Here is a 13,512-nt window from a genome sequence, read left to right on the forward strand (position 1 = left end):
TGCTTTTAATAAGGAAAGCCGAAACACATCAGAATACCAGAGTATTATTTTTGTTCGTGATTCAGTTATGATCAAGTGACCAGACCTTTGTTTTCTGGTACTCATTCCCTGTAAAGAAAAAATTAGGCGTAAAGAGAAATCATGGAGGAAAAGCTGTGATATAAAAGTCAAAATAATTTCTCACACACAGTTTAAAACAAAGTTTAGTGAGCTATGACTATTTGTTGACCTTTTGTATATCGAATCTCCCACAACCAACCTAAAGTGACATTACCAAAAACCAATAAAAAGATAAATATCCAGCCGATTATTGAGGTGTCTGTTCTGTCTGCAACCACGCCTCCCTCCCACAATTTGTTTGATTAGATGTGAGAAACCCAAATGAGCATTTTTTTAAAGACCTTTTTTAATGATTGGTTTCAGAGCTTTATGGTCATTTTTAATGATAATTACAGTCTCAGTCATATAGGCCTATAGACTGGTTGGCAACCCTCTGGCAACCTCCAGTCATTAGGGATGAAATGTCTATTTCCTCACTGAATGCCGGGTTAAATTGGTCGCAAAGTGGATGCTGCATCAAAACCCTCTTTGTGATTGCGTTCCACACTTTGCATGGAAGATGCCAACTTGTCTGCAAACATTTGCCAACTGCTCACTAAGAGAGCATTTGCCTTTAAAGTAAAGTTACCCGTATTGCTTTTTTGCTTGAACCAACATGTTTCAAAAGGTGCAACCTTTACTTTGACGGCCTCTGATTCCAGTTTGTATTGCTTTCTTCACAGTTTTACTAACCAGTTTGCAAGCACTCTTGACAAGTGAGCATCTTCCATGCAAACTGCATGTCACCACAGCAAGTCTCCACCAACCACTTCCCAACATGTTGGGTAATACACAACTTTCCTTAGCAGTTGGTAGTCTCCAGCGAGTCTTTATGCCTGTGTGACTGGACTAAGGACTTCATTTTGGATAAACTTGATAAAACTTTTCAAGTGTCCTGTATATGATAAAAAGAGGTATGTGTACATGAAGGTGGACTTACCGTTGACGCAGAACTCATAGGGTGTACAGAGCTCATCTTCAAACAGGCAACCTGGAGGTCAGAGAAGGTGAAACAAAGAGGAGACAAGAAATGAAAGCAGCTCAAGTCGTTAAAGTGTTTGTCTTTGCTGCGGAGAAAATGCAATGCCAAATTAGCTACATTTTCTAAATATGTGGCAGAGCTATAAAAGTGCAGCTTAGGACTACATTAACTCTAGCCCTAGGCTTTGCCGCTAATGGCAGAGCCATCAATCATCAATTAGTGTGACTTCCCCTATCCTGTCTCTGACACTGACACCCCAAATCCATGGGCAGCGCTTCCATTTATGAATGTTGCATGAATATTAATGAGCTTTAATGCTTGGACTAAGAATGGGTGTTCCAGACTAATAAATGAACAGATGGCAGAAGCATTATGAGTAGCTGTTCCCTGTGTTCATATCTCTCTCATGTGGGAGTTGCGGCGAACAGAGGACTGATTGTTCTGCTCGCCGATCTGCACAGGTGATCCTCTACATTTACACATTTCCAGGAAAAGGCTGAGGCGTGAAAAAAAACAAAAAAAAAACAAAATAAAAAAAAGTGTAATTTTCTGTCTTGTACGGAGGAGGTGTTCGCACATTCAGGATCAAAATTAACTACACCGAGCACAAGATTTAGGCTAGTTCATTGAGCTCATGATACACCACTTCATGGCGTTTGCAGTGCTGGTAACACACGGAGAGTCTGCAAACAACTAGGCTGAGCCTCAGTCCTGTTTCTCCAACTCTTTTATCTTTGTTTTTCCCCTCCCTCCGCTCATCATGCAGAGTGACGGAATTGGATGCACCCTCTTGGCCCGGTGGCCTCGATGGACAGCAACGAGCAGCTTGTGACCGTGAATGAAGAACAGGCTGAGTAGGAGGAGAGGTGTCTGTCAGACTTCTTTAATAACGAGAAGAGATAGTTGCGGGATGTCGGATAATCAATTGGCACAGAAAGGGCAGATAATAAGGACAGGTGTGGAAGAGAGAGGAACTTTTCAGGCTTTACTTATCCAAAGTTTGTTCAAGTTTCTTCTCTCCCAGTTGGACGTGCAGGTCATTATTCTGTTGCATTATTAAAGGCTAATCTGCGTGGGAACTGGAACTTACAGGCACAGTGCGCAGCCATTTTGTTTAGGAGTCGAGGGCACATTTTATGAAATTACTCTTTTGCAAGGTAATGGCTTCAATGTGTCAGCAAAATTGCTATTTAACGATGTAGAGTGGGGCATCAACACAGAGCTGTAAGGTCGCTCAGCTCTCTGGAACAAAACTAAAAGGCAGAATGTCCCAAACTGAAGAAAAGGAACTTACTGCTCTAAAACCAAGACCATGAATTGCTTTTCCAACTCATTGTACCTGAATATTATTCTGCATCATAACGAGTATATACCTCATTTTAATGGACACATTATAGGCTAAAGGATGCCTGTATATGCACCAATATATTTTTGGAAGAGTCATTTTCAGTTATATTTGCAATTTACAAATAACTAAAACCACAACTCTAATGCTCATGGTTTAAAACCTGGGTTTCTGTCTTATATCAGAAGGTTTGCGGCAGAAAATAAACAGATGATAAACTTTCTGTGTGCTCCCTGACGGATCTGACGGATAAAAAGCCAAATATTTCCACATTTGGTGGAGTTGGTGGAGACCAAAAACAGAGTGACAAGTAGAGTGAATCATCCAGACTAGAGGCCTGAAACAAAAATCCATATGAATGTTAATGGTAAACTTCATACAGTTTTATCAATTTTAATATGGCAGGGTTGTACTTGTACTTGTACAGAAATGCAAGTGAACACTGGGTCTAATCATATCCAGGCTAATACTTTCCAATCATTGCTTACTATCAACACAGATACATTTAAAGAGGCTAACAAAAATCTAAAAAAGCCCCAAACAGTTACACTTTTGCTCAAGTTACTCTTTATCGTGCAGGCGGTCAATACTCATCGGATTACAAATGTTGTCCTTTGCAAACATATTCTTCACATTCATGCTTTATTATATATGAAACGTTTATGGAGATTTGGTTATCATGTACAAAGAAAAACTCAACAAATGCCCGTCGAGCAGAATTAGGCAGATACTTGCTCAAAATTAACATTCAAAGGAGCTCCATCCCCCCAAGACACCCTCAATCCCTCAAGAGCCACTTATGCCAGCTGGTGTTGAGACTGTGTCCACACAAACACGCCCCAACAAGTCTCACAACAGCACTGCTTACCAAACACAAGTCAGAGTGAACCAAATCATCACACAATTCTGTTGATATCTTTTGATATATTTCAAAACTTTATGTATACTGTGAGTGAATGAATATTGAATGTTGTCATGTTCCTTTTCTTAACGGTGCTATCACTTGGTTTAGCTACATCTGTCGCTATGGCTGTCTTCCCACTGCTATGTCCACTGTGTTAGCCATCAACAGTTTGTCCAGCTCTATCCTCTATGGAAGTGCCACAGCATCTGGGCTCGGTCATTCTCAACCAACCAATGGGGCGTGGCCTATTTTGACCTTGGGATCTCCAGGCCATACCCAGCACGGATGTTCAATTTCCAGTACCATGTATGCCCTCCCTGCTAGCGTGTTGCACCCTGCTAATATGTGCTGGATCGTGTCAGTAGCCTGCACCTGTTGTATCACCATATTAACCTCTAGCTCTCTTCCACAGGGTGTCTTTTATGTTGTTATTCTCCCCTCACCCCCATCCAGTCTGGGCAGATGACTGAGCCAGGCTCTGCTGGTGGTTTCTTCCTTAAAAGCTTAAAATTTAGTTTTTCTTTCCCACTGTCGCCGAGTGCTTGCTGGAGAAGCATGGGCCATTACCACTCTCGACTGAGTCATTTGACTTTCTGATGATGAACATTAATTAGAGTTCAATTAATTTCTTGGTTAATCAATCAACAGAAAAAATCAACTAAAACATTTTGGATAGTTGATTAACGATTACAGTTAAAGCTTCTAAACTGAGAGGATTTTTGCTTTTTCTAATTAGGCATCACTTCCTGTCAGTTTGTTGTTTCCACAAATGAAACAATTTTAAGACGTCACCTTGGGCTTGAGAAAAAATGAAGTTCTGACATTTTATAGACCGTGCAAACAATATTCACCTGCCAGCCCTAATTTTCGCACGACTTTGTTTAACTTACCAAGACTTTCCCATTTAGCTTGAAGGTAAGTGAAAGAAGAATTTACACCAAACTTATAAAGCAGTCACTTAGAGCTGGAAGAGTCAATCCCTCTTGACCATGCACATCTCAGCACTCCGCAATTAGTGTCAGTCCATTCAACTTTACTTCCTCATCACTTCCCTGTTTAATTCATGGGGTTCTCTGGGAAGCCTTGTCAGCTCTCAATATTAATTACAACTTTCCACTAATAACGCGTCCAGTCGAGCATAGTTAGTCAGACAGTATGTGTGTGTGTGTCTGCGTGTGAGATAGGCAGGGACATAGAATTGATAACAGCACAGCCCCTTTCTCCAACACCGTGCGAGATGATTAAAATGGCGCCTTTTAATTAAAATGCAATCACAGTGGATGCTGCTGATTACCCCAGGCAGAAAAAAGGACTTGTCGATGCTGAGGGAGAAAAAAAAAAGGAGTCCTTGCTATATCTTGATGACGCATCCTGACAAAGAACAGCCGCGCTCTTTTATTCAACCCAAGGCCTACAAGATAATTTCACAAACACAATGACCTTTATGAAAAAGTGTTACGTTTGGTATTAAGTACTGAGGCCGTGTCAGCCTCGTCACAGATCAATCATGGCTTATCTGTAGCCGTTCTTCAAGTCAAGTAAGTGCAGTTACAGACGGATTTAAAGGGAAATGATTTGTGCTTTTTAGACGATTTTTAACTTAAGCATGTGACTTTTTTCCTTCGACCCATGTGAGCAATGCAGTAAAAACATGTCATATATGCTCACCTTTCACACTGTTATCACTTATCTTAGTTATGCCGGTTATAACAATGATCTAAAACATACCAGCAATTGTGTTTTCAATCAAAATTAAGGTTTTGGAGCGCCCCAGTCGAAGTCCAGACTCATATCTGATTGAGATGCTTTGGAGCCCGTTCATACCCAAAACCCTCCAATGTGGGGGAATTTTAAACAATCCCCCCAACAGTGATATAAAAGACTCACAGCCACAAACGTTTGATTAGCTTTAGGTTTTACACAGGATCAGGTGCATTTTGTATTACTCAGGTTATCTTTGTTGATGATTTATAAGATTTAGTGTGACAAATATGCAAAAAACCAAGAAATCAGGACTCTTTAGAAACTAATATTAATATTTAAAGATAATGAAAGTAATTGTTAGTAGCTGCACTAGATGAGAGCCGACTACAACTGCTGTAAATATGCAGAAGTTTCTGCTCCCAAAATAGATGCTTTGTGACCTAATTTATAAATGCTGTATGAAGGGAGACTCCAGAAGGTCACAGGAGTTACTTCACAGTTTTTTAACAAGATGCAGCGGTAGTTAGAGGTCTGTATTCTCAAGAGACGGTAAAATAGGAGGTGTATCAGACAGAAGTGCATAACTACATGTGCTACAGTCACTGTTTGTCTCTGTCTGCCTTTCAAAATGACATTAAAACATGCTGTGCAGACTTTGCATAAATAACACCTTCAGAAAAGCATGCAACAGTGGGAACTTGGACGGGATCTATTACCCTTTCTGAGACCTCTACATGCAGCACAGAAACACTTTACGAGGATGTGTCCTGTCTACTTTGTTACAAGTAACTGCTATTTAGGGCAGCAAGTGCACCAACCGTGTAAGTAAACAAGGAGCAGCACAGGCACATGCAAAAAAACTATTCACCTATAACTAAAACCACCTGCGTGTTGGGACACAGCAGCGTGCGTATCTCCCCTTGGGAGTGTGAAATCAGAGAGGAGTGAAAGGCTTGTTTGAGGAAAAGCAATTACATACGTTTCTCATTAGAAAACAATATAACCACATTATCCGACAGTCAATCTCCACCTGAGCATTATAATGCTATTAAGTACACATCCCAGTGCACATTTAGGTCTCTAAACGTTTGGCTGTGATTGGCTGACCTTGCCCGGAACATTAACTATGTCCCTATGAGGCAAAACCCTAAGCTCAACAAGAAGTCAGAGGCCTGATCATCCACTTTCCCTCACAGGTGGTTGGCCGGTGCTCGGGTACCATCTGCGATGTCTGAGGGGCCAAGGAGAACGCTGGGAGCCTGGCAGCGAGAACAGCCAATCCCGAGGCCTGCTGCAGTTAAGGGCATATTTCATTCACTCTCTGGGGCCACCAAAGTATCTTTTATTATAGATATAAGGTGCAACCAAGGACGCCTGGCTCATTTTTTGTAAATCACAGACAACTGTACCGTCAGCCAAAAAAGCCATTTTAGAACAGCGCGGCGGGTGACAACTGCAATAAAAGTGCAAGTGAATTGAAAAGGGAGCGTGGCTGGAGCGGGGACAGCAGAGAAGAACATCACCTGCAAGCAAATTAGCATCAGCTTGACACCATGTCCGCAGATTTAAACAGCTTGTGTCATTAAGGCGCTCTCCTGCTAAAATTAAAGATGGCTCCAAGCTTTTCTCTGCTCCAGAAGGTCTGTTCTTGTCAAAAGCTGCATGCTATGTGTCAGCAACTGAGCTCTGGTTTCCTTATCACGATCCTCGATGTTTTTTATACATCCCCCCCACACGTTTTCATCTGAACATGGCAGGACGCTGCTATAACAGTTGTTTAAATAAGACAGTGACATTTTGTTCACCCATATTTCATCAGGAAACTATTTTCTCTGGGGTGAAGGACAAAATGAATAATTCACTTTAACACCACAAGAAAATACAGTAATTCTACCATTGAGGCTTCACTTCTATCACTGCATTAGAGGAAAAAAAAACCTTTTTATGTTTAAAGGAACAGTTTTCTTCTCAAGGCTAAGGTGAGAGCTTTCTTGTGTGCCCAATGTTTGTGAAGCAGCCAGTTAGCTTAGCGTAGCTTAGCTTAGCATGTTTAGTTAACACAGAGCTAGCTGTTTGCCCTTGTTTACAGATTTTGTGCGAAGCTAATTAGCTTTTAGCCGTAGCTTTTTTAACCTGTAGCGTAATTATCTTTTTTTATTGTGTTTTGGTAAAATATTTCCTTTTAGCAAGATGGCACATATAGATATTGTGGGACTTTTTCTTTAGTTCAAAGCATTTAACAGAAACTAAATCTAAAAGTTTTTAACCTGAATTAGGAGCTTGGGGGTCAAAGTGAGGGGACTCTGGGGTCACTTTGACTGAAGAGAGATCCTGATGTGAAACCACCTGGCATCCAGAGGAGTGTAACCAGACACAATTCCCTCAGAATTCCCAGGCAGGCAGGTCACTCTCAGTCACTCAGCTGCCAGCTCCAGGCGACAGCCCAGACAACGGCTATGAATTAAAGATGGCAGCATCACTGCGGCAACAGAGGACCCAGAAATAGGCCGGGTTGACCTTTTTCCCGACCTGCACTGAGTGATTCAGACATTTGATTTTCTCCCTTCTCTTGAGGTGTGATTGAGTGTTGAAAAGCAGAAGTGGAGCGAGTGAAACAGCTAAGCCTCTTCTTTCTTATGTTCCAAAGAGCTCGAAGTGAACCAGCACAAACTGCCCTGAGGGGAATATCTAATCCTGCAGGTGAGGACAAAGGTTTAACTCTTGAGTGCCAGCTGAACCTCGACTAAAGTGCAGGTCAGTACCACGCCTCGGTGTTTGGACTTTCCTGTCCTGCAGATGTGACATCGATGACATGCAAATAGGAGTGAAATGACATCTTTGTTGGCCTCAAGTCATTTATGTGCCTGAGTGGTAATTTCACAGCTTAAAATGAAACTACTCAGCTGTACCACCTGTGGAATTAAACGCCTTAAGATGCAGATGAGATGAGAGGAAATTGATATGAAACTGTCTCCATGCCGCTCCCTGGTCAGAACACCTCTCATCACTGAGGGATTGGATTTTTATGGCTGCAGTTGGTGCAGACACCCAAAGGCATCACATTTCTGACTCAGTGAAAACACTGTGGCAGTGGGGTGTGGTTTTCTGGCTCAGCTGTGAAGAGAGGAGGGAAAGTGATTCGTTTGAGGAGGGTGGCACACCTGGTGTGCATCTGCTGATTAACCTCTCCTCTTATATATAGTAGGGCGTGAGCACAGCAGGCGCTGAGAGAACCTTTGAAAAGAATGACGACATAAAGCGGAGCGGGCATTGATGTGTATGAGTGCGTAACAAAGGGCAAAATAAACAGGGTGTGTGTATAAATTGGGACTGGCCAGGCCTCTTTACACTGAGGAGAGCCCTTAGTGGCAAGGCTACAAACACACATAATCACACATACAAAAACACATAAAGCCCTTCTCTTAGCTGACTTTAAGTTTGGAAAAACCAAGTAAATATAACGCAACATAAACTGAACAAATAGCATTCCTCCTCTAATATTTTACCTTACGTGCTTCTGCATAATCACCCCCATTGCAAGATGAATATCAATATTAGGCTATTGAGAAGGAAAGGCAGTCTATATTCAGGTGGATTTTAAATGCTGAGGTATTCAGCGGTATCCAAGTCCCATTATTTAAATTTGTGGCCCCCAGGGTGACCGCAAAGGGGGTTAAAACACATTCATTTTAAACTATTTATGCTACCAACTAGTGCCATAAACAGAAATACGGATGTTTATGTCCTGTTAGAAAAAAAGTTTTTCTCTCGATGGATGGTTGTGGTTTAAAGGAGCCAGTTGAGGTGGTTTATGTATCTGACTGGGATGTCTCCTTGATGGGTTTCAGGGAAGGTGACTGGGAGGAGGCTACGGGGCATACTCCAGACTCAGTCGAGAGATTGTATCTTTCAGCAGGTTTGGGAAAGCCTCGGTGTTTCCCCTGATGAGCTGGAGGTAGTAGCCTGGAGAGGGAGGCCTTGACGTCTCTGCTGAGTGTTAACATCGTAACCTGATCCCAGAGAAGTGGCAGAAGATGGAGGGATGCACGTACGAACAGTCGTTTTTTCTCATTAGTCCCCTATTTAAACTGTATTAAGCTTTAAAGTCATGATATACTGAGCTAGCTTATGATAGCTGTTAACTTAGCACTACAGCTTCTTATCAAAACACGACCACTTCTGACACCAACAAAACACCAAGGTGGTGACCAAAATGCCAAATTCTTGGCCCTAAACAGAAAGTAGTCCATCAGCCAGGAGGCAACTTGGCTGATCATTAGCATTCATTAGGATTTGTGTTTCTGGTGACCTGATGAAAGGAAGCACTCTAATCCTGGGCCTTCTTTAAACCTCAGTTTTCTGTTAAATGCTCCACCTGCTTGCTGCTAATTGTACGTGCCATGTTGTTCTTTGTCTTTGCCTCAAAAGACGCTAAAAACCTGCCGATGAAAGAGCTTAGCAGGATGCTACCCAAACTTCCTAAGAGATGGTAGAACTAGCTACTGAATTTAGACCTCATCCACAAAAAGTAGGTGAAGTTGTGCACCTTCTTTGTTGTAGACATCATCTTGGGGGTTTTACAAATAATGCTCAAGGATCCTTTTTCAAGAGCTGAAGGAGATATATCAGAATCAGAATCAGAATACTTTATTGATCCCAGGTGGAAATTATTTTTTGTTACAGTGCTCCATTTTAAACCAACATTAAGACAAGACAGACAATACACTAACTAAGAATAGTACAATATATACATATATATACATACATACATACATAAGTCACTCATAAATAAATAGTTGGAAAAGAAACATGTGTAGTTGTAGCAGTAACCAGTGTGTTAAGTGGATGCGTTGTACAGGGAGATGGCCACAGGCAGGAATGATTTCCTGTGTCGTTCAGTGGTGCTTTTCGGTAATCTCAGTCTCTCACTGAACGAGCTCCTGTGACTGACCAGCATGTCATGGAGTGGGTGGGAGGTGTTATCCAACATTGTCTTTATCTTGGACAGCATCCGCCTCTCCGACACCACCTTGAGGGAGTCCAGCTCCATCCCCACAACATTGCTGGCCTTACGGATTAGTTTATTAAGTCTGTTGGCATCTGCGACCCTCAGCCTGCTCCCCCAGCATGCAACAGCATAGAGGATCGCACTGGCCACAACAGACTCATAGAAAATCCTCAGCATTTTCTGGCAGATGTTGAAGGACCTCAGTCGCCTCAAAAAATAGAGACGACTCTGGCCCTTCCTGTAAAGTGCTGTGGTGTTTTTAGCCCAGTCCAGTTTATTGTCAATGTGTACTCCAAGGTATTTATAGTCCTCCACAATGTCAACACTGACCCCCTGAATTGAAACAGGGGTCAAGTGTTTCCTGGTCTTCCTGAAGTCCACGATCAGTTCCTTGGTCTTTGCCACGTTGAGCTGCAGATGATTCTGCTCACACCACGTGACAAAGGAGTCGACCACAGCCCGGTACTCTGTCTCATCATCCCTGCTGATGCATCCAACCACCGCAGAGTCATCAGAAAACTTCTGAAGATGGCAGGTCTCTGTGCAGTGGCTGAAGTCTGTGGTGTAGAGGGTGAAGAGGAAGGGGGAGAGGACAGTCCCCTGTGGTGCCCCTGTGTTGCTGATCACCTTGTCAGACACACACTGTGGGAGACGTACATATTGTGGTCTTCCTGTCAGGTAATCAACAATCCAGGACACCAGAGAAGCATCCACCTGCATCGCTGCTAACTTATCACCCAGGAGGGTCGGCCTGATGGTGTTGAAAGCACTGGAAAAGTCAAAAAACATGACCCTCACAGTGCTCGCCGGCTGGTCCAGATGGGTGTAGACACGATTGAGCAGGTAGATGATGGCGTCCTCAGTTCCGAGACGAGGCTGATAAGCGAACTGAAGGGGATCCAGGTGTGGTCTTACTATGGGTCGCAGCTGGTCCAGGATGAGCCTTTCCAGGGTCTTCATGATGTGGGAGGTCAATGCCACGGGCCTGTAATCCTGGGGGCCACTGGGACGTGGCGTCTTTGGTACAGGGACGAGGCATGATGTCTTCCACATCACCGGGACCCTCTGCAGACTCAGACTCAGCATAAACAGTTTATGAAAGACTCCACACAGCTGGGGGGCACAGGCCTTGAGGACAAGGGGACTCACTCCGTCTGGTCCAGCAGACTTGCCTGAGTGAAGTCTCCTCATTTGCATCTCAACCTGGTATTGAGTGAAGGTGATGGGTGGGGGAGGGGTGTCAGGAATCTCACAGGAGGCAACATGTGAAGAGAGAGGCTGGCACAGTGGTGTGGCTCTGGATTCCAGGCTGACTGCAGGTGAGGTTGTGGGGGTGGGAGCAGACACTGTGGTGTCGAATCTATTGAAAAACAGATTCAACTCATTGGCTCTATTCTCACCTCCCTCAGTTCCCCTGCTGTTGGTTGGCCTGAATCCAGTGATGGTCTTCATGCCCCTCCACACCTCTCTCATGCTGTTCTGCTGGAGTTTCCACTCCAGCTTCCTCCTGTAATTGTCCTTAGCCTCTCTGATCTTGTCCTTTAGTAACACCTGGATCTTCCTCACCTCCTCTTTGTTGCCCCCTCTGAAAGCCCTCTTCTTGTTGTTGAGGAGGGCTTTGATGTCCTTAGTCACCCACGGCTTGTTATTTGGGTAACAATGAACAGTCTGAGCTGGAACAATGGAGTCGGTGCAGAAAGTTATGTAGTCTGTGATACACTCAGTAAGCCCATTGATGTCCTCGGCGTGAGGCTCACAGAGTGTTTCCCAGTCGGTCACCTCGAAACAGCCCTGTAGTTCTGCTAAGGCCTCCTCTGACCACCTCCTGACAGTCCTGGTGGTCACAGGTTCCCTCCTCACAATTGGCACATAGCGGGGGGGGAGGTGAATCAGGTTATGATCTGACCTACCAAGTGGGGGGAGGGAGGAGGAGCTGTATGCATCCTTGACAGTAAGTCTAAAGTTTTCTCTCCCCTGGTGGGACAGTCCACATATTGTTTGAATGTTGGTAGTGTATTGTCCAGTGATACATGGTTGAAGTCACCCGAGATCACAATAAAGGCACTCGGGTGCTGAGTCTGTAGCCGAGCTATGGCAGAGTGGATAGTGTCACATGCAGCTGTGGGGTTAGCAGAGGGGGGTACATAAACAGCCACCAAGATGACGTGAGAGAATTCCCTGGGTAAATAATACGGCCTGAGTCCAACAGCACACAGTTCAGTGTCCGGGCAACAAATCCTTTCTTTGATTGTTATGTTGGCAGGGTTACACCACCGGTTGTTAACTAAAACAGCAAGCCCACCTCCTTTACGCTTACCGCTAGCGATGCTGTCCCTGTCCGCCCGAACAGTGTGGAAGCCTTCCACGGAAGCATTCTCATCGGGAATGTCCTGGTGCATCCATGATTCGGTGAAACACATCAGGCTACACTCTCGATATTCCCTCTGACTCCGTACCAGTGCTGAGAGCTCGTCGATTTTAATTGCCAACGATCGCACATTACCCATCACGATAGACGGCAGACACGGTTTAAACCTCCTCCTCGCTTCGAGCCTCCGCTGTCTCACCGTCACCTTTTTTCTTCTCTTCATATATGTTACTAATGTACTTCAAATGAGACAGTTGGTCACAAATATAGGAAAACACCCATCTTTCTGTTGCTTTTTTCCCTTCAAACAGTCATTTTCCTTTCCTGCTGCACTGAGAAATGGCCCAGAGTATTAATCAGCATCCCCCAAAGGCGAAACCGGAACGTTACTGCTTTAATCACAGCTGAGATAGTATAGATTAATTCCTGTGCTCAGCTCACAGCTTTCAGAATCCTCATTACTGTGTTATTGTCCTCATTATAAATCTTAGCTCCGCCACACAGAGGTGACCTTCACTCTGACCCCTTTACCAACACCAGTTAATTTGAACCTTGAGAAACGCCGTCCACTCCTCCTTGTAAAAACCGATGACGTTTTTAACACTCGCCGTGTCAGGTGTGTGCAGAGGAGAGAGAGTGCAAAAAAGGAGCACGTTCTTTGCACTGTTGTTGGCACGCAAGCGGGAAAACACCTTCTTTGTTTGTGTTTTTAATCAACGTAAAGGTCCAAATGCGTCATGTTCTTACACCTGACAAGTCTCAGAGGAAGAAAGAGCCTCTACTGAACTATAAACTAATTTTAGCGTCTAAAAGAAAAGCAGACTTCCCCTGGAACATGTCGCCTTCCTCGCTTCTCTGGCGGCACTCCTCCTCCTTGACCCAGAATATCTTCAAGGTTCACCTTGAACTGAAGAGAGCCTAACGAGATGTATCGTCTCGACACGTCTATCTTGACACAATTCTGACTTCATTCCTCTCATAAGCTGCCGACATTTGTCTGGAAAGACACAGGAACAGCCAGCCGCCGTGCTCCCAACACACTCCTCTGAGCATCTGTTGAATCACAAAGAAAATCCACCCTCCGCCTGTTATCACACCAGCC

General features: G+C 43.9%; 1 protein-coding gene across 2 annotated transcripts in view; it reads right to left on the bottom strand.

The window, feature by feature from the left end:
* Nucleotides 1-13,512, bottom strand: part of ptprn2 (protein tyrosine phosphatase receptor type N2) — a 158,002-nt gene that overhangs the window by 135,589 nt on the left and 8,901 nt on the right. For both annotated transcript variants that reach the window (XM_026179795.1, XM_026179794.1), the window contains exon 2: nt 1,040-1,090. In XM_026179795.1, the coding sequence (XP_026035580.1) occupies nt 1,040-1,090 (51 nt within the window). The remainder of the gene's footprint in view (nt 1-1,039; nt 1,091-13,512) is intronic.

The sequence above is a fragment of the Astatotilapia calliptera genome, chromosome 9 (assembly GCF_900246225.1).
Source record: "Astatotilapia calliptera chromosome 9, fAstCal1.2, whole genome shotgun sequence".
Taxonomy (NCBI): domain Eukaryota; kingdom Metazoa; phylum Chordata; class Actinopteri; order Cichliformes; family Cichlidae; genus Astatotilapia; species Astatotilapia calliptera.